The sequence below is a fragment of the Sus scrofa genome, chromosome 7 (assembly GCF_054392235.1).
Source record: "Sus scrofa isolate SSC_HxYL_T2T_F1_AM1 chromosome 7, Sscrofa_HxYL_maternal_Yorkshire_Landrace_v2.0, whole genome shotgun sequence".
In the NCBI taxonomy this organism is placed as follows: Eukaryota; Metazoa; Chordata; class Mammalia; order Artiodactyla; family Suidae; genus Sus; species Sus scrofa.
Window position 1 is genome coordinate 109,229,163 of NC_139389.1, and position 18,201 is coordinate 109,247,363.

At 57.9% G+C, this 18,201-nt stretch overlaps 1 protein-coding gene across 2 annotated transcripts; it reads right to left on the bottom strand.

Annotated features, from left to right (window-relative positions):
* Positions 1 to 1,393: 1,393 nt before the first annotated feature.
* On the bottom strand, positions 1,394 to 14,625 carry PGF (placental growth factor). 2 transcript variants are annotated; one of them, XM_001925764.6, is made up of 7 exons: positions 14,199 to 14,625; positions 12,982 to 13,024; positions 8,455 to 8,651; positions 7,555 to 7,631; positions 5,540 to 5,569; positions 5,372 to 5,434; positions 1,394 to 2,151 (listed from the first exon to the last, which is right to left on the bottom strand). In XM_001925764.6, the coding sequence occupies exons 1-7, from the start codon at positions 14,271 to 14,273 to the stop codon at positions 2,124 to 2,126; spliced, it is 513 nt and encodes a 170-aa protein (XP_001925799.1). In that variant the 5' UTR covers positions 14,274 to 14,625; the 3' UTR covers positions 1,394 to 2,123. The 2 variants fall into 2 exon arrangements, with proteins under 2 accessions (XP_001925799.1, XP_003356799.1); XM_003356751.5 differs by lacking the exon at positions 5,372 to 5,434.
* Between the last annotated feature and the right edge of the window lie 3,576 nt (positions 14,626 to 18,201).

Below are 18,201 nucleotides of genomic sequence, written 5' to 3' on the forward strand. Positions count from 1 at the left end.
TGGCTGCTCTGGAAGAGGAGGTGGACCTCCATGCGGGTAATTTTGGAAGCGGAGAGCCTTGGAGATGCTACAAGGGCTGGGCTAGTGTCCCTGAGGCTGTGTCAGAGCCTGACGAAGGGGAAGGGGTGCTCATCTCAGCTTTCAGCCCCCCAGAGGCCACGGCTCAGAAGCGGTGCCGCCCAGGAATGAAGAAGCAGGAGAGAAAGTGCGTTTCTTCCGCCAAGTGTGGGTTCCCTGGGGCTGGCCCACGCCCACCCTGTGATCACCAGCCAGAAGCACCTTCTGACCAGAAAGTCCTGGGGGCCTGGGGGTAGGGGGCGGGCCTCGGTGAACAGCCCACTGGGGGCAGCTGCCTTGGCAGGGCCACCCCGCCCCACCCCACCCTATCCACCCGCTGGACGGGCCATGGCTTCCCTCCAAAGCCTGAGGTGGGCCCCTGGCCCCTGGCCTCTGTGACTTCGTCCTGAGCAGCCTGCAGGGAGAGAGAATGGGGACTCCCCTTCCCACAACACGACATAAAACAAACACACCAGAGGCTTAAGGGAGTCGGACAGTGTGCAGTTTGGACCAAAAAAGAAAAAAAACATCTTCTTTTCTTTCTCATTTCATGCCAAGGTGCTCAGGAGGAAGACAGAGGAAGACGGGAGATAAAAGGAGCAAGAAATCAGTTAACAAACACCTGTCAATCCCTGCCCTCAGCAGCCAGAGCGGGCTGGAGAGCTGCAGTTCAGGCGCTGGGGCCAGGAGGTGTGGAATCTGGGCGCCCCCGTTCAGTTGGGGTCTAGAGGGCCAGGCACGGGGTGGGGTGTAAGGTGGCCCTGTGGGGAGAGGAAGGGGACCATGCTCTTTTTTTTTTTTTTTTTTTTTTTTTTCGCTTTTTAGGGCCATACCACAGCATAGGGAGGTTTCCAGGCTAGGGGTCAAAGCAGAGCTGCAGGGGCTGGCCTACACCACAGCCTCAGCAACTTGGGATCCGAGCTGCGTCTGCGACCTACACCACAGCTCACAGCAACGCTGGATCCGCAACCCACTGAGCAAGGCCAGGGATCGAACCCGCAACCTCATGGTTCCTAGTCGGATTTGTTTCCGCGGTGCCACAACGGGAACTCCGGGACCATGTTCTTGAATTTGAGAGTGTTTGGGGTTGACCGGGGTCAGGTGCCCCCAAGTTTGGGGCCAAGGCTCCATCTTAGGAAACCCTCTTTCTGGGAGGCATGGGCCTCAGGGTGGTGCCTAAAGCAGCTGGAAGAAGAAGGCCAGGGAAGGGCAGGGGCAGGCTGGAGCCGGGCCATGGGCAGCCTTGCGGCCCACGGTTCCTTTTTGTCCCGTACTGCTCCCATTCCCGCTGTTGCCCTCTGCTCTCGTGGTCACACTCACTCCCCTGGAAAGCCGCTTCCAGACTAGAGTACTTTATTCAAGAGAATCTGGCTTGGCGGTCAGACGGCCTCGCGGGGACAGCTTGCTCCATGACCAGCCTGGGCCCTCTCTGCCTGCGTCCCCGAGAGGGGCAGGTGGGGATGCCTTGGCATAAAGAGCAATGTCCCAGCACAAGCGGTGGTAAGATATGAGGCGAGACCTAGGGGACAAGGAGTGGCAAAGGCCCCCAGGCAACCACTGGTCTCCAGAGCTGAACATCCTGTCTCCAGGGCGCGGGGCTGCTGCTTGCCCGCCCTCCCGGCAGGGGCCACGGCGGCCAGAGAAGGCTCCTCCACCCTCATCCCGGCAGGGAGCTCCCCAGGCAAGGGCTGCTGGTCCCGGCAGAGCCCAAGGCCCTGGGGACAGGTGGCATGTCCCCCCCGTCCCTCCCTCTCCAGCACCCTGGAGACCCTCAGGCCTCTGGGGTGTGACACGCCCCTCACAAAGCCACAAGTCTTGCTTCTTCCCCAGATGACGCACGCGTGGATCTGTCTTCTTTCTTTCTCTCACGTTCTGTTTAAGGCACTGAATTCCTGAGGGTCCTGTCCCTTCCTGCCCCTCATCTTGAAGGGAGTGAGTCATTCAGCAGGGATACACTTGGCTAATAAATAGAGGGCAGGTGCCAGCAGGGAGGTAACTGAGAGTGTAACGGTAATAAATACACGAGCCGGGCGTGGGGTCTCCGTCTCTCTCCTCCGAGGGGCTGGTTACCTCCGGGGAACAGTATCACCGCACCTGCCAGAGACCAAACACAGAAAGGGGGTGTTAGCCCAGTGTCGAGGGTGGGGGCCCTCCTATGGGAGGGGTACAAACCCAGAGGGGAAGCTTGGACAGGGAGCACAGGAAGATGGCAGCGGGCCTGGTCTCTGCTTGCACGAGGCCAAGAAGAAGCTGGGAGCTACCCTGCACCAAGCACTTACCCAGCCCTGCGCTAAGCCCTCTCGTTGACCCTTACCAGCCTCCCAGGAGAAGGGCACTGTTACTATCACCCTTTTGCCAAAGAGGAAAGTTGAGGCTCAGAGCGGTTAAGAAACTGGCCCAAAGTCACACAGCTAGTCAATGACAGAGCCAGCTTTGAACCCAGGCTGGCTCCACGCACCACTGCCTCTGGTTACTGAGGGACAGCAGTCTTCAAACGAGGAGGTGGGAACCCCTAGATGTACCTGAAGACTGTCCCAGGGGTGTGTGAGGATTGCTGGTCACAAAGGGATATCATGCGTTTGCAGCCGTCACACGGACTCGGCCTGAAGCCCGTGGGAGGGCTCTGCTTCCCTGCGGTCTGCCCCACCTGAGGTCTGCCTCCCTCCTGCTGTTCCCACCTGCTCTTCTCCCTTAGAAAGGCAGGAAGCATCTAGTCCATTCCCAATCCTGTTAAGGTACTTTGCCCCAAGGTAAAAAGGGTTGGGGGGAGGCCCCCAATAAGAGAACAATTGGGGGCATTGGTGTAGGCATTGAGAAAGGAAGTATGTGCGTGACTGGGTAACCAAGCCTTTTGCAAGGCAGGTGGTTTCCAAGTCTGCTCTCAGCAAAAGTGAAGAACGGCTTAACCAAATTGTCAGCTAATAGGTCACGAGAAGTCATTTTTGTAGCAGAATCACCTTGAGGTTTTTGGCAAATAACTTGGAAGGAGTTCAAGCGATTGAATGACATACGGTCCCATCTGCTTATTCATGCGAACGTGGTTTCGCAACCTTTGCTTCTACTTAAAAAATGCTGAACAGGAATGGAACTCTGTTGAATCCTGTCTCAATCTGGCAGGAAGTAAGATTCAATACCGGGTTCATTAACTAATTGAGAAGAATGGCTAAGCCCGCCTCATTGAGGTGTCTTCCCTATAAGATTGACTGCACTCTTGGGATTAGCAGTTAATAAAATACGGTGTGTCTGTGCTGTTGTGATCAGATGGTACTCCTAATAATTACTGTGATCATTCATTCCACGAGAAAATTTACTTTGGGGTCTTCCGCTCACAGGAAATTGAAGATAATTCAAACTTATATACCACGGTTGTGGCGGATACATCTGACAAGGTGATACATAAAAGACTTTTGAATATTAAAAAAAATATTACATTAGGCTGAATCCTGTGGGGAAAGTAAAATGAAAGACAAGTTCAAGGAAAAAAGAAGCAATGGAAATATGCAATTATTAAAGGAGAGTTCATCCTCTTTTTGCTATTGCTGTTGTTCATTTTTTAAAAACTGGATGATGATAAGTATTAACTTAGGATGCCTTATTCCAAAGGGATACATCTGGAGAGTGATGTAATGGCTTTCTATTAAAATATTAATATTTTTAATAGGCCAGAAATTATATCCTTTGCAACTATTTATAACATTGGTGAAAATTTTAATTTTTTCTTTCTTTTTACTTTTTATTTTTTTGCTTTTTAGGGCTGCACTCGTGGCACATGGAAGTTCCCAGGCTAGGGGCTGCATTGGAGCCACAGCCACAGCAACGTGGGATCTGGGCCAAATCTGCGACCTACACCACAGCTCACGGCAATGCTGGATCCTTGACCCACTGAGTGAGGCCAGGAATCGAACCTGCATCCCCATGTAGACTAATTGGGTTTGTTAACCCCTGAGCCACGACGGGAACTCTGAAAAAGTTTAATGTCAACTTAAAAATGAACAAAGGAGCACATGGGTTTTTGAAGTTCTTTCAAGAGATTCCCGAATGGGACGAATGAAACGTTTGAAGACTGCTGCCTCCAGATAGAGGACCGGCACCCTCTCTCTCTGGGCTGCCTGGTGGGGGAACCCTGCACTGACTACACTGCCAGCCCCCTTGCCCCCCAGTTGCTGCTTGGGCCCAGGGAGAAACAAGGGCCAGGAGCCTGTGGGGGCCCAACCTCCTCAGCCTCCCCATCATCAGGGAGGAGGTGGAAGTCTCCCGTGTGGGCTCAGGGGTCACAACCCCATCCCACAGCGGGAGATGCTTTCCCGCGTCCTGCTGCTGGGAGGAGGCGGGCCCTGAAGGAGAAGCGCTGTGTGACTGAGTTACTGCGCAGGGGAATATTTTTACTATTTACTCTCCCAGATTTGGGGTTTCCCTCCTCAAATCCTTGACTCCCAGGACGCAGGCCTGGACTCCAGCCTAGGCCTCCAGATGTGACGCCAAGTGGGCAGGTAACTCGGAGAAGGAAAGGGAAGCGAGTGGACCCCCAGGCCCAGGAAGGTGGAAGAAACACTGGCCTGGGAGCCAATGGGGGCTGCACCTTCCCCAGGGCCGACAGGAAATGGCTCTGGCTAAGTTTTCAGCTGCTAGGCATTTTCTTTTCTTTTCTTTTCTTTCTTTCTTTTTTTATTTTTTTTTTTAAGGCTGCACCTGTGGCATATAGAAGTTCCTGGGCTAGGGGTCGAATTGGACCCCTACTCCACAGCCATAGCCACGCAGGATCCAAGCCGCGTCTGCGACCTACACCACAGCTCACGGCAATGCCGGATCCTTAACCCACTGAGCAGGGCCAAGGATCGGATCTGCATCCTCATGGATACTAGTCAGGTTCTTAGCCCACTGAACTCCTGTTGGACTATTTATCGCTAGAATGTAAGCACTGAAAGAGCGAGAATCTTGTTGGTTTGCCCACTGAAGTACCTGGCACATAGGAAGTACCTGGAAAATGTTTGTAGAACGACTGAATGCTTGAGGGACCCCCTGACTGCTCATTCTACACAGAGAAAAACTGGGCTCAGAGAGGTGACATGACTTGCTCAAGGCCACACAGAGACTTAGAGCTAAGCCAGGACAAGGACCGAGGCTTCCTGATTCTTGTCCTGGGTCACCTGAGGCTTCCTAGGCCCTAGAATCTCTAGGTGTGCAGCTCGCTGTTCTGGCCCCCACGACTGCCCCAGCCTGGCTCTGCCCCTGCCCGACCACTGGTCCCTGCCAGCAGGGCAGGGCTCCCCTCTGGCCCAGCCTCCTTGCCATCCCTGGGCCCCCGCGCACTCACAGGTGGCAGTCTGTGTGTCTCTGCTTCTCTCTCTTCCTCTTCCCCCTGCCCTTGGGTCTCCTCCTGCAATAAGCCAAAAGCGTCAGGACAGAGTGGCTGGGGGCCCCCATGCTAGGACAGGGGCTGGCAGGCCCGAGAACAGCCCGGTGCCCCAGCCAGGCCACTTACCTTTCTGGCTTCATCTTCTCCCGCAGAGGTCTGGGAAAACAGAGATAAGGGCAGGGGAGAGTCAGAAAAGCAGCAGTGGGGGCTGCCTGGCCCCCCCATCTCCCCTCTGACCTCGCTAGTGCCGATCCTGTAGTTGGCATTGAAGCCACTAGGGGGTAGCATGGAGCCAGTGAGGGAGCGATGCCCAGAAGTCTGGGGCCTGGGGCTCCCACTCTAGGCTCTGGTGACCCCATGCAGAGAGGTGTGAATGCCCTCTTGGGGTCCTCTCCACACCCTCTGCTCTACTCTCCCTCTTGGCGTCAAATCAGGGGACTGACTCTCCTTTCTGCCACCTTTCTTGTTTCACTCTCTTCCCTTGTGCCTGCTCTTCCTTCCAGAATGCCCTCTGGGAGTCTCCTCAGACCATGAAAGAGGGGCAAGGCCACCTGTCAGGGCACAGCTGCACCCCCATCCTGGAGATGTGTGACGCTGCAGGCAACAGCAAGGGGCTCAGGTGAGGAGTGGGGTGAAGGGAGGGGAGCACAGGCCCCACAGTCGCCAAGCTTGTCCTGGCTCTGCCTCTCAGGGCTGTGGCTGTTGACCCCGAGAGAGGAGAAAGGTAGCCCTGTTGCCCAGCCCTCTGAAAGGGGACGGAGCCTCAGTCTTCCCTGGGAACCAGGGTGAGGGCATGGGGCAGTGTGGTGCAGTCAGCTTTAGGGCTGGGGGGAGCCAGGATACGGTACCAGCCCTTCCTGAAACTGCCTGGTCCTGTCTCTGCCATCTGGGACCAGTCAGAGACACTCTAGGGCCCTCAGTCTCCTCATCTACCTGCCCTAATAGACCAACTGTGAGGGCAAAGGTGATGTGGGAGGTGAAAGGTCATTGTCCAGTACTGTGTCTGAAAGGGTTCATTACTGAACTATTGTTACACGGCTAAGGACAGACAGGAGGAAACAGACTGAGGCAGGGCCTCTAACAGTGGTACAGGTCCACGAGGGGTGGCCAGTGTCCTGGACTCTAGGCAGGACCAAGGCCAGGGCAGTCTGGGACTCCTGAAGAGTGAGGCCATGGCCATGACAGGGAGCAGGAAAGGGGCAGGCTTAGGAGTCAGACAGGCTGGGGTTGACTCACTAGCTGTGACAAATCACAGAATCACACCGAGCCTCGGTTTCCTCATCCGCACAATGGGACGCCAATAGTACCTACCTCCTGGGGTTGTTATGAGAGCAGGGACCTGGTGTGTCTTGCTCACTACTGTACCCAGGCATCTGGGACAGTGCCTAGCATACAGTAGGTGCTCCATAGATGTTTGTTAAATAAATGAGAAAACACATTCAAGTGCCTCAAGGCACAGAGTAGGTGCCCCATAAATGGAGATCCTCCCCTCTTCCTGCCCCCCGATAGGGCTTGGGACCTCTGGCCTGGCGCCTCCATCCATGGCTGAGGGGCACCAGGAGAGCACCTGAGCCCATTTTTCTCTTCCCTGAGCCTGGTTGGCAGTGCTGGCCCTGCTGCTCCCGGTAACTAACGTGCAGAGTGCCTTGGGCACCCACAGCAAGACTGGTGCCAATGAGAGGCTCTGCCAGGCAGGGGTGTGACTTGAAAGAAAGCCAGGGCCTTCTTCCCTCTGTCCCTTTCCTCCCACCCAGGCTTGTCGTCTTGTGCTTCTCAGCCCAGCTACCCCTCCTGTAGGCACCAGCCTGGCCTACAACTAAATCCAGGCACCTCTGCTAGGGCTGTGGCAGCCACCTCCTGCTCAGGGTCGGAGAGGGTGGGCCCCGAGCCCCCTGCAAGTCTGGGAGGGACCCCAGCTCCCTTTGTCCCTGTGGCTTCTTGGCAGCTGTGCTCCAGCTGCTGGGACCACTTCCCGGGGCAAAACCAGCTGCTGGGGAGACACAAGGCAACTGCCCCTGGCCCCCGGTCTCCCTGGCCTGCCTCAGCCAGGAAGGAAGTGTGGCCTGAAGCAGGAATGGGCAGCCCCTGGGCTGAAGCTGCCAAGTGCGTGGGGACTGTCCCTGCCACACCCCAGGACCCACCTGCACTCGCAGCGCACGTGCTGAGAGAATGTCAGCTCCACGTAGGAGGGCCGGTCCCCAGAGCGGATCTTCAGGAGCTGCGGGGAGAGAAAGGTTGGCCGCCTGAATTGGGGGGTGGCCCGTGGGTTCCCAATACTCCCTCTACCCTCCTCTGGGGAAGCACCGGACTCCCTATTTCCCACCAGACTTTGAACTGCACACCCTCATCCCGCTTTGAGGGCGAACAGCCCTCCCAGCTGCAGATGGACCTCCCCTTTCTCTCCCTTCCCCGGGGCCACCGCATTGCAATAGTGTAGCCACGGGAGCCCACGCTCTGGAGGCAGTAAGACCTCTGTTCAAATCTTGACCCTTCGACCTGCTGAGCAAGTGAAATAAGATCCTGCACCTCGAGTTCCTCATCTGTGAAATGGGACTATCACTTGGCTCCAGGGCTGAGTGCCGAGGTAACAATACGAAGCACTAGCACAGTGCTTGGCATTACTCGACAAGGACTCAAAACCCCATTGTGTGTGCTGGTGTGTAAGCGAAGCTCAGGAGGACACCGAGTGTTCCTGGTATAAACAAGGACTTCTCTTTTATTTTTGGCCATGCCCATGGCATGTGGAAGCTCCCACACCAGGGATCTAATCCGAGCCATAGTAGGGACCCAAGCCCCAACAGGGACAACCACTGGGCCACGAGGGAACTCCTAAAGAGGGACTCCTGGAATCTGAACGGATTTCTTTTCCAACCTCAACCAGGTATCCCAGCATCTCAGGAAGGAGGGGCCCTGTGGTTAAGAGCATGGACCTGTGACCCTGGCCCGCCCTCCTTCCCTCCCCAGGCCCCCTCTTGGGGCAGGTTCGGTGGCCTTCTGAGCAGGGTGTGGACGTCAGGGCCCAGGGAGGAGAGCCTCGCTACCTGCATGGTGACATTGACCGTCTCCACGGGCACACAGTGCAGGTTCTCGTCGCCACAGCAGCCGGTGCAGCGCAGCAGGGAGACGCAGGACGGGCTGAACATGTGCTCCACCTCACTGGGGTACACAGACACGATGTCCACCAGCCTCTCCAGCGCCCGGCAGTAGCTGCGGCCCCACACCTCCTGGAAGGGCACCACTGCGAGGAGACACACAGAGGGCGAGGTTAGGCCAGGAGGGGCCCTGATCCTTGAAGCCCCAGGCCCGGCTCCCCAGGACCTGCAGGGGCCTTCCAGGTTCTGCCCACATGCCCTCCTCCAGGAAGCCCCCAGCCGCTGTGAACTCCCTCTGTTCTGAACTCCTGATGTGATCCCTCTGGGACAACAGCTGGCCCTTTAGCTCATCTGCTGATGAAAATCCCAGCGGAATAGAATTCCTCAGTGTCTTGAACTCTCGGCTCTACTCTCTGCCATGGTGCCTTGGAGCTGCGAGGAGCGTGCCCTGGCAGCTCCCCAGGCCCTCTGGATCTTTATCAGGCCCCACCTGGTGCTTCCTTGGTCCTGGGGACTTGGCAGAAAACAGGCAGTTCTGCAAGTTCTGCAAGATGGTCTAGCAGAGTCCCACTGGCGGGGTTGGCCTTTCACTTGGTCCTTCTCTCCTGCCCCACTCTGGGCCAACTCCTCTGCCTGGTGGCCAAGACAGGCAGCCAGCAATGTGCCCCGCTGCCGCGCTCCATTTTGGTCGGACTACCCTTGCACGAGCTCGGGCCGCACCACCGTGATGCCCAATTTTGGTCCACAATCCTGGCCCCCTTCTCATTTCTAACCAAATAAAGCCCACCCCCCCACTTCTCAAGGCCCATCTCCCTGACTCCCCCCCGAAGCCTTCTCCTACTTGTCCAGTGTGAACAGATGTTCCTCCTTTGAGCATAACTCAGCCCCAAGGGCCGCCTTATCTCCATCACTGGTGGCTCTTATCGCCTTTACAAGCAAGTTGAGTCTCCTTGAAGACAGGGATCCAAGCACCCAGTAAACACAGGCTGAGCGATTACTGATTGGTTGGATGATGGTTCACTGAAGATTATCAGGGACATCCCCGACCCCCACCAGGTCCTGGTGGTCGTGACTGGGATATTTTGGGGGCTGGTCTGGAGTCTCTCAAAAAACACTGCTCCTTCACTGGAGGGACCGGAGCCTGGCCCCAAACAGGCTCACAGGAAGTCAGGAGACAGAGCCGGGAGACCTGGCTGCTAACCCTAGCCGGGCACTGGCTGTGTGACCTTGGGGAGGTCACTGCACCTTTCCGGGTATATCAGTTTCCTTAGCTGGGGGAATGAGAAGCAGGTTGGGATAGAAGAGCTCTCCCAGCTCGGACAGCCAGCCTATGATTCCAGGCATGCAGCCCAGCCCAGCCTTGAGACGGCGGGCAGAGACACATTTCCAGTCATGGGTCATCCTGCCCTGCGTCTGATGGCTGTTCTCAGCTGGCGGGGGAGGACAGGGAAGCTGGGCCACCTGGGGACCCTGCCGCCTCTGCCCCCGAGCACTGGCCTCTCCTGACAGCCCCTGGCTTCCTTCCCTGGCCTTCCTAGGAGGTGGCTGGGGCCGAAGTCCATTCCACTGAGCCTACGAGGACGTGAGTCTCCGGGTAATCTCAGAGGAAACATAAACTTCAGCCCTAGCAGAGGCCCTTGGGAAAGGCTGCAAGCGGGTGAAAAACACCCGAGAGGCGGTGTGTCCACGTGGAGCTGGCTGCAGCGGCCACAGAGCAATAAACCACGCTTATCTGGGCGTCTGAGGCTCCATTCTGCCCCGTCTGCTTAGGGGGCACGAGGGCTGGGCCCGGGGATGGGAGGGGGACAAGAGGTCTCCCTGGTCCTCCCTCTCCGGGCCCTGGCTCAGCCTTGCTGGACCCCAAGTGGGAAGCAAGGCCCTCTCCCCACAGGCGGCCCAGAGCCCCAGGGAGGCTGGCTTCCGCATGGAGAGGCCGGAGGAGAGCGGCCCTCTCGTAACTGAACTGAGTGCGTGTTCAGTCTAAACTCTCCACGAGCACGATGTAACTCTGAACGTTTCATCTCCGCCTTCGAAAACATAAACAGCGGAAGACGAGCCAGCTGCCAAGGTGCCATAGAAGGATCAGGCTGCTGCCTGGGGTGCAGCCATGTGAGAGCGGGACAGCGGCAGAGAAAGGACAGCCCAGTCCCCTCCCCTCCTCCAGGCCAACTCCCACCCGGCTGGGCTGTGGGGCCTCGGCCAGGTTCAGCGCAGCTGGCAGGGCCGCCTCGGAGGCAGAAAAAAGGATTCCTTCCCCCACACACCCACCATGTGGACTGATGCGTCAACAGGCCCCGGGCTCCAGGGCCCGGAGGTTTGCCCCTTTCTGGGCCACGTGGCCGGGCAGTGTGGGGGAGAGGGCTGAGATGGAGGAGGGCTGGGCCTGCCTCACCTGGCAGCCACCGGGAAAGAGGGCAGCTCCTCCCTGGGGGCTGTTGTCTGGGCGTGTTGGGGAAACAAAGGGGACCAGGTGAAAGGCCTACTGCAGGGGCACCGTGACCCGACCGCTCCCAGATGCAGGCTGAGCCCCTCGGCAAAGAGCTCCGCTCAGCTGCTCCTGAGAGAGCACTTCCTCTGGCCCCAGACCTGCTCGGAGGCCCGGGCTTGGGGACAGGAATGGGAAGCTGTGGCCCAGGCAGGCGCCTGGCTGCTGCTCCTGGGGCTGCTCTCAGCTCCCTTGCCAGCCCTGCGGGTGAGCCTCCTTGTCCGGCTCCAGCTGCCTACTACCCAGGATGAAGGAGACCCCAGGAAGGAAATGTTTTATCCTGAAAGCCAGCACCTGGGGAGGCCAGGGACGAGGGACGGGGCTGGGCAGAGCCGTTGGCCACCAGCCTGAGCCCAGCAGGTGTGTGCTCTGCAGTCCCTGGCAGGGCACCTAGCCAGCCTGCCCCAAGGGACAGCCTGCTCATGCCTGCTCAGCTGCGAGACGTGGGGAGGCTCAGAGCCATGCCCGCCGGCTCTGCCACATGCACTGAGGGGTGTCCGGGGCTTTGGGCCACCCCAAGGGCCTCACTGAGGCTCAGGGCTCTCATGCATAAAGCGAGGAGAATACAAGTGCCTTCCTAGTCTACAGCCTGTGGTCGGCACAGAGTTATAGTAAATGCCCGATACTACTGCCATCGTCATTGTGATAGTAAAAATCAGTGTCTGTGGATGCAAAGTACAGACCATGCTGTCTCTTGTCTGGTGTTAGGAGGGGATGGCATTTTCAGGATTCTGATAACTGGGGTCCAAATCTCTTCCCCTGGTCATGATATGGGTTCCCTAAATGATCAGGATGACAGGTGAGCCTCCCTAATGAATCAGCACCTCCAAGCCTTCTCACTCAGCACCCCAGGATATATATGCTCCTGTGTCCTCTCCGTGGAGTCAGAGAATCCTACAATCTGAGAAAAAGAACCTTCGATATCATGTAGTCTAATGCTCCCATTTACCGATGAGGAAATGGAGGCTCAGACTTTTGGGTAGCTGTTGTCTGAAATATACTAAAAAGTATACTAAAAATATACTAAAAACATCAAAAAGGCCATGGGGTGGGCATAGGTGATGGGTCCCTCCCCAAAACCCAAAGAGCATATTGTGCCCGTCCCAGAAGGCCCAGCAGAGGGAGAGAGAGGGTGTCAGTGAAGTCAAGGATGGCTGCTGTCCCCACCTTCTCAGGGCCCAAGGGGCCTGGGCCTCAGCCTGGAGAGGCTGGCTACCAGGCAGCAGGGGAAGGGTGTTCCCAGCTCGCAGAGGCTACCACGAGTGTGCGTGCGCACGTCCCTACATGCTCCCTTTCTTCCGTGGGAAGTGGTGTGTGGCCTGGCTGCACGTCTCGTAGAGGCAGGGAGGGAGGAGCAAGGCAGGGGGGCCTGGCACGGGCCTCCTGCCTTCTGCACTTTTGTCTCTTTGGCAAATGTCTCACCCTTTGAAGATTCCCTCTTGATGCAACCGCGGGGTGGGGGGGCGAGGGAGGGTGCGACTCATTATGTCTGTTTGTAATCAATGGAAAGGCCGGGTCAGATCCCTGCAGCTCCTCCAGGGCTGGGTTGCTGGGAAGGTTCTCTGGCCCCTCCCTGCTCCTCTTGACTGCTTGCCCACTGCATCCACATCTCCTGGACCCCCAGTCTGGTCCTTGGCACTCACTGCCTGCGCTGCTCTCCAGTATCACATCTGTCCCCTCACATTACATGCTGGGAAGGGGCTCTGAGCCAACCTGACGAGCCCTGGGTACATGAGGCCCAGCCCTGCTGTGCCCGGTGACCCTGGCCCAGGACTATACCTCTCTAAGCCTCTGGGTCTCAATGTGGGACCAGCTTTGTCTGAGTTCCAGGGCATCAGCCAGCTTGCCGACTTTCCCCAGCTTGACATCAGGCTGCACGCACCCTTCATGCCATCCTTTCCAAGCCTCTGCAGAGGCCTGGGGGATGAGGGCCCTGTGAGCTTGTGTACCAACCACTCCCCCCCATGCACCTTCCACCCCAGCAGGCTTACCTTCCACCTCCGATGAGCTGTTCCCAGCAGACAAGGCCCACTGCTGCGGACAGAAAGGTGCAGAGATGAGGGGACCACCTTGGCTGCACACTGGGGCCCAGTGGAAGAGCATAGAGGCTCCTCTGTGCCGCTTCCCACCCGCTGCCCCCACTCTCCATCCCATCTCGGAGCTGGCTCCTCCGGGTGGGTCCTACCGCTGTCTCTGGCCTCAGTTTCCTCATCTGCAAAGGCTAGGAGGCCGGAAGCTTTTGGAGACACTTTGCCTGCTGTGTCCCAAAGATCTCGGGATTCTTTGGGGTCTCCCTTCTACCCCGCCCCCAGGCAGCCCTGCTGGGCCCTGTGCAGCCTGCCTTGGCTGGGTGCCAGAGCCCAGGGGGCGGTGATCAGCTGGTGGGAGCCGAGGCGCTGGAGCCGGTGGCGCCATGAGCCAGTGTGCCGGTAAAGTTACACCTCTGACCAGCCCTGCAGCAGGCAGGCGGGAGGCGGTGGTAGGGCTCTTCCGCCCCCGAGGGACAGCCCGGCCCACCCACTTCTGGGCTGGGGCTGGGGACTCCCAGGGCAGCAGGACATCACAGTGGGAAGGGAGCTCATTGGCTTTGTCAGGATTTCACTGCCCAAGCTGGCTCATGGCCAGACTCACCCAGCTCCTGGGAAAAGGGCCCTGCTCACTTCCCCAGGCCCTGCACTCAGGACCTCCGGCTGCCCACCCGGGAAAGAGGGCACAGTGGGACCCTTGTCTCGCCCCCAGCCCACCCAGGAGTCCTGGGCTCAACCCAGAGCCCTGGTGGGGCAGGGCCCAGCTTTCCCACCACTGGCCTCTTCAGTCAGCTTCCTCTCCATCAGGCCAGGTCAGAGGTCCTGGGGGCGCCTGCCTGGTCATGGGGCCTCGACCCTGACCACAAGGCCAGGGACCCGCCTGGGATTAGTGGAGAGATGCTTTTAGCAAAGCCACCAGGGCTCCAGGGGCCAGACAGGAAACCTCCCTCCCTTCCCTGTGGCTTCCCTGCCCCCGCCAAGACAGACCCCAAAGCTGGAGTCTGAGACAGCGCAGCCTGAGGTCTCTTCCCAGGGGACACGGTCCAGCCTGGCTCCTAGGAAGGGTATGGACATCCCTGGAGGTGCCGCTCCCGGGAGAGGGTCTGCGATTTCAGAGTCCCCTGTTCCCAGTACTGGGAGTGGGAAGATCAGGGAAGCCAGGCTGGGGATGGGGGTCTTACCTGGGGGGGCACAGCCGGCAGTGCCAGCCCAGCCAGAAGCTGCAGGAAGCAAGTGAAGAGCCTCATGGCAGGCATCTGCTCAGACGTACCAAGCCAGGGGGCTCCAAGGGAAAACCACCATGCTCTTCCCCCCGGGGAGGCCCCCGGCCCAAGAGGACAGGAGCTGAATGGGGGGCTGGGTGCCCCCCTCACTGCTGCCCCGAGGTCCCCGTCGGTGGGCTGAGCATCCTCTGGAAGCCCTGAGGATTCTGGAGCCCGTAGGTAAGGCTGCGGCTGGGGAACCTGACGCGGAGCGCCGGGCAAGGCCGGGCGGTGTGGGGCAGGCGAGTCCCTGGGGAGGGTCCGTCGGGCGCCCAGCGCGACCCCAGATCCTCTCGTAGCTGGCCCGCGAAGATGCAGTTTCCTCCTCAGACAGCAGCTCCCTTCTGGGACTGAAGCTTGTCGGCGGCTGGGTTTCAGGGGCCGCGAATGGGGCGGGGCTGCAGGCCCGCCCCGCCCACCGCCCAGACCCAAGTCCCTGGGAGCCGCCGAACGGAGCGCCGAGCGGAGCCTGCGGGCTGCCGCCGGGCGGGGAGAACCTGAGCGCGGCCGGCCCGCAGTGCGTGGAAGGGGCGCTCCCGACGCGGACCTCCTGGCTGCCGGAGCCTGCTGCCCGGGGCGCCGGCTGACCCGGGCAGCACCCAGTGCGGGCCGCGGAGAGGGCTCCGCGGCTCCGCTCCCGCGCTTCCAGGCCGGCCACCTTGCATGGGGGGCAGCCAGGTGTGGAGCCCACGCCTGCCAACAGGGCTCCTGACGTTAGCGGATTCTGCGGAGACTGCAGACCCAGCCTCCCCAGGGCAGCAGCGATTTGGTCTGGCCCTTCCCGTGCCACCTTATGCCATCCCCATAATCCTCAAGGGCGAAAGAATTAGAAACCCTATTTTACAGATGAAGAAACTGACGTTCTGAGAGGGCCTCTGCCTGGTGCACATTTATGTGTACTCTTGAAAAGTGTGTGTGTGTGTGTGCGCACGTGTGTGTGACTAATGGAGACAAAACCCAAGGCATGTGGCTGTCTCTTCAGCCCATCCACCATCCTCCTAGCCGTGCACTTGGACCGCCCGCAGCCCAGCTGCGGGCACCTGGCGGAGGCTTCGGCACCATTTCCTCTTGTGGGAAGCCAGTTTCCCAGGCCCTGCCTGCAAGCCTGCCACATGTGGGTTGGAGTGTGGCCTAGAGCAGCATTTCCTCCTGGTCCCAGGAGGAGGAGGAAGTGCTCCAAGGCTGCGGGGTCTGCCGACAGGGGTCTGGGTGCGCGAACGCGCGTGTCTCTGTGCATGTGTGAGGGCATTGATGTGTAGCCGTGGCGATCCATGCGTGCTGTCCGCCTCTGTGTTGTCTGAGTGTCTGTGTGCCTCTGCTGTGTGTGCAAATGTCGCCTGTGTGAGGGTCTTGGTATCTCTGTATGCCTGTGTGATTACATATGTATGTGTCCGCTTTTTTCTGCTGTGTTTGGAAGTGTGTCTGAATGTGCATTTCGGTGGGCCGGTGAGTTTGTATGCCTGCCTGTGCCTTTGTGTGTGTCTTTGTGTGTGAGTAGCTCAGCCGGCTTCTGTGTGTGCCTGCACATCTCTCCGTGTATTCGTGTGTGCCTTCCATGATCCTGGAGCGTCATTCATCCCCATCACCACCCCCTCGCCACAGTTTTCTGGCTACAAGAACCTGGCAGGATTCCGGGTCATGGGTTGGCCTGGGCCTGGGGCTGGTGGGTGGCTCTGGGAGAGGAGGGAGGCCTGAGAGGCAGTCCCTACAGCTCACATTCCAGCCAGGAAAACGGAGGCCAGGGCAGCCCCGGCTCTCACCCCAGTGACCTCTGAGTCTGCTGCCTGCCCGCCCACCCACGCGGGGCTGCTGGGCTGCCGGAGGCACTGCCTCCTGCCTGGCGGGCCCCAAGCCCGGAGGTCCAGCAGCCCGGAGCCAGTCACCAGCCAGCTAAGTGGGGGTACAAAGAACTTTCTGACAAGCTCCAGCATGCTAGGGCTCAGGGAACAGACAGATTCCTTCCTGGGCCCAAGGTCTTGGTGGAGGATATCTGGGCATCACTGTGCACGTGTATGGGGGTGAGTAGGTGTGTGTTTGTGCATATCTGGACCAGGGATGCTTGCCCGCAATATCTGCATATACATATGCAAGTGTTTTGGTGTGTCTTTCTTTTGGATTTGGATTTGTGAATGTGGGCATGGGTGTGTTTTGTGCATGCGTGTGTGTATTTAGGGATCTGTATTGCATATGCTTGTCTATGACTCAGTGCTTTGAGCACCTCTGCTGGGCACCTTTGCCTATAACTGTGCATGTATAAGAGTGCTGAACTGTGCACGTGTGTGTGTGTATGTGTGTGTGTGTGTGTGTGTGTGTTTGTATTCATTCATTTGCTCTTTCATTCAGCTTGTATTGCTTCGGGCCTACTATGCTCCGGGCACCTGGCAGGTGGTGTAGAGGTTCCCTTGAAGTTTATGGGGGTGGGGCGGGGGGTGGGGGAGGTACTGATGGCTAGGGATGCTGGAGTTCCCTTTCTACTCTCCAGGGTGAGCTCCACGCCTGGGCAGCATCTGGAGTTCCTGCAAGCGCACCTCGGTCTTCTTGTCACTAAACCGGAGACCATGTTCTTCTAAACCTGGCTTCTTGGGCTGTGAGATGAATTGGTGTGGGGGCAGGGGGGACCAGTCAGACTTCCAAATGCCCATGGGTCAGAGAGAGGTTCCCTCTTGCTTCCAGGCCAGGGCAGGGTGCTGGGGGCTCTGCTCCCCTGGACAGTTGTCCTTCCTAGCTGTATTACTTCCAGTAACTTCTTTGACTTCTCAGAGCCTGGACTTCTTCCACCTAAAATGGGAATAATAACAGTGCTTACCTCATGGGTGAGGACGGCTAGAGCCCTTGGGGTACAGGAAATGGTAGCTGTCAGGCATGCTTTCTAAGTCAACTTTTGATTCTTATTAGAGATAGAAAAACACTACCGAGTTGAGTCCTCATCCCGATGAGACAGAAAATGAAGAATTTTATGCTTCTGCCAATTGCAGAGGAGCAAAACAATGCAGGGATTTGCACATGGGAGCGCACATGCACACACACACACACGCACACATTCTCACCATCACCATCCAGGTGACCAGTCCCCAGCTGACCGTGAGGCCTTCTGAGTGGATACAGGTGCTGAGCAGATCCGCTGGTACCATCAGTGTTCGCAGCTCAACCTCTAGCTGTGTATCACTGCAATCATTCATTGTTGTTTCAGGGAGAGAGGTAATGTTTTTCTGAGTGCTTCGTATGTTTCAAGCAGTGTGCCTGGCACGCTAAATGCCTCAAATCATTGAATTCTCATAACTACCATTTCACAGATGGGACCATGGAGGCCCAGGGAGTTTAAATAGTTGGCCCACAGTCATTTAGCTGCCAAGGGAAGAACAGAGGTGGGGATCAGGCTTAGGTCTCTGTCCAGACTCTTCGCAGGGAGCACAAGCGCTCTCTGCCAAGCAGATGGCAAATACCTTGAAGGTAGAGATGATGTCCCAGACCTTTCCTGATGCCCCCTTTGCTGGAGCAGAGTGGCTGGTGGCAGCCTCTGAAGGTCAGTGTGTAGGAGGGAGAAGCGCTCCTTCCAGGCCTGGGGCTGACCCTGTCACAAGAGCCAGGCAAATGCAGGTAAACACAAGGGTCTAGGCCACAGAAACATCGACTGGACTGTGACAACAGTCACCCCAAGCAGCCGCAGGTTCTACATCTGCATGCCAGGCTACCTCGCAAGGCTGCCCCAAAACACAAGTCTCCCCACACCTTGCACTGGTCACGGCCTTAGCCTGAAATACCTGCCTCGGACCATTCCAATTTCTTGGCTTTTGCCTTCCTGACTTATTTTTGCATTTTCATAGTCTGGCTTCTTCATCGTCTTAAACCTCTGTCCCTATTGTGATCTCGTCCTTCTCCCTCGATGACGCTGAGCATCGGCCTCTGAAGCGGTGTCTCAGGT

Bases quoted from the DNA above. Each gene is read 5' to 3' on its own strand.
- PGF (XM_001925764.6), bottom strand. From the start codon at position 14,273: ATGCCTGCCATGAGGCTCTTCACTTGCTTCCTGCAGCTTCTGGCTGGG. The intron at 5,570-7,554 runs GTGGGTCCTGGG...CTGTTTTCCCAG, and splicing joins CACGTGCGCTGCGAGTGCAG to ACCTCTGCGGGAGAAGATGA. The intron at 2,152-5,371 runs GTGAGTGCGCGG...GGTCTCTGGCAG, and splicing joins AGACACACAGACTGCCACCT to GTGCGGTGATACTGTTCCCC.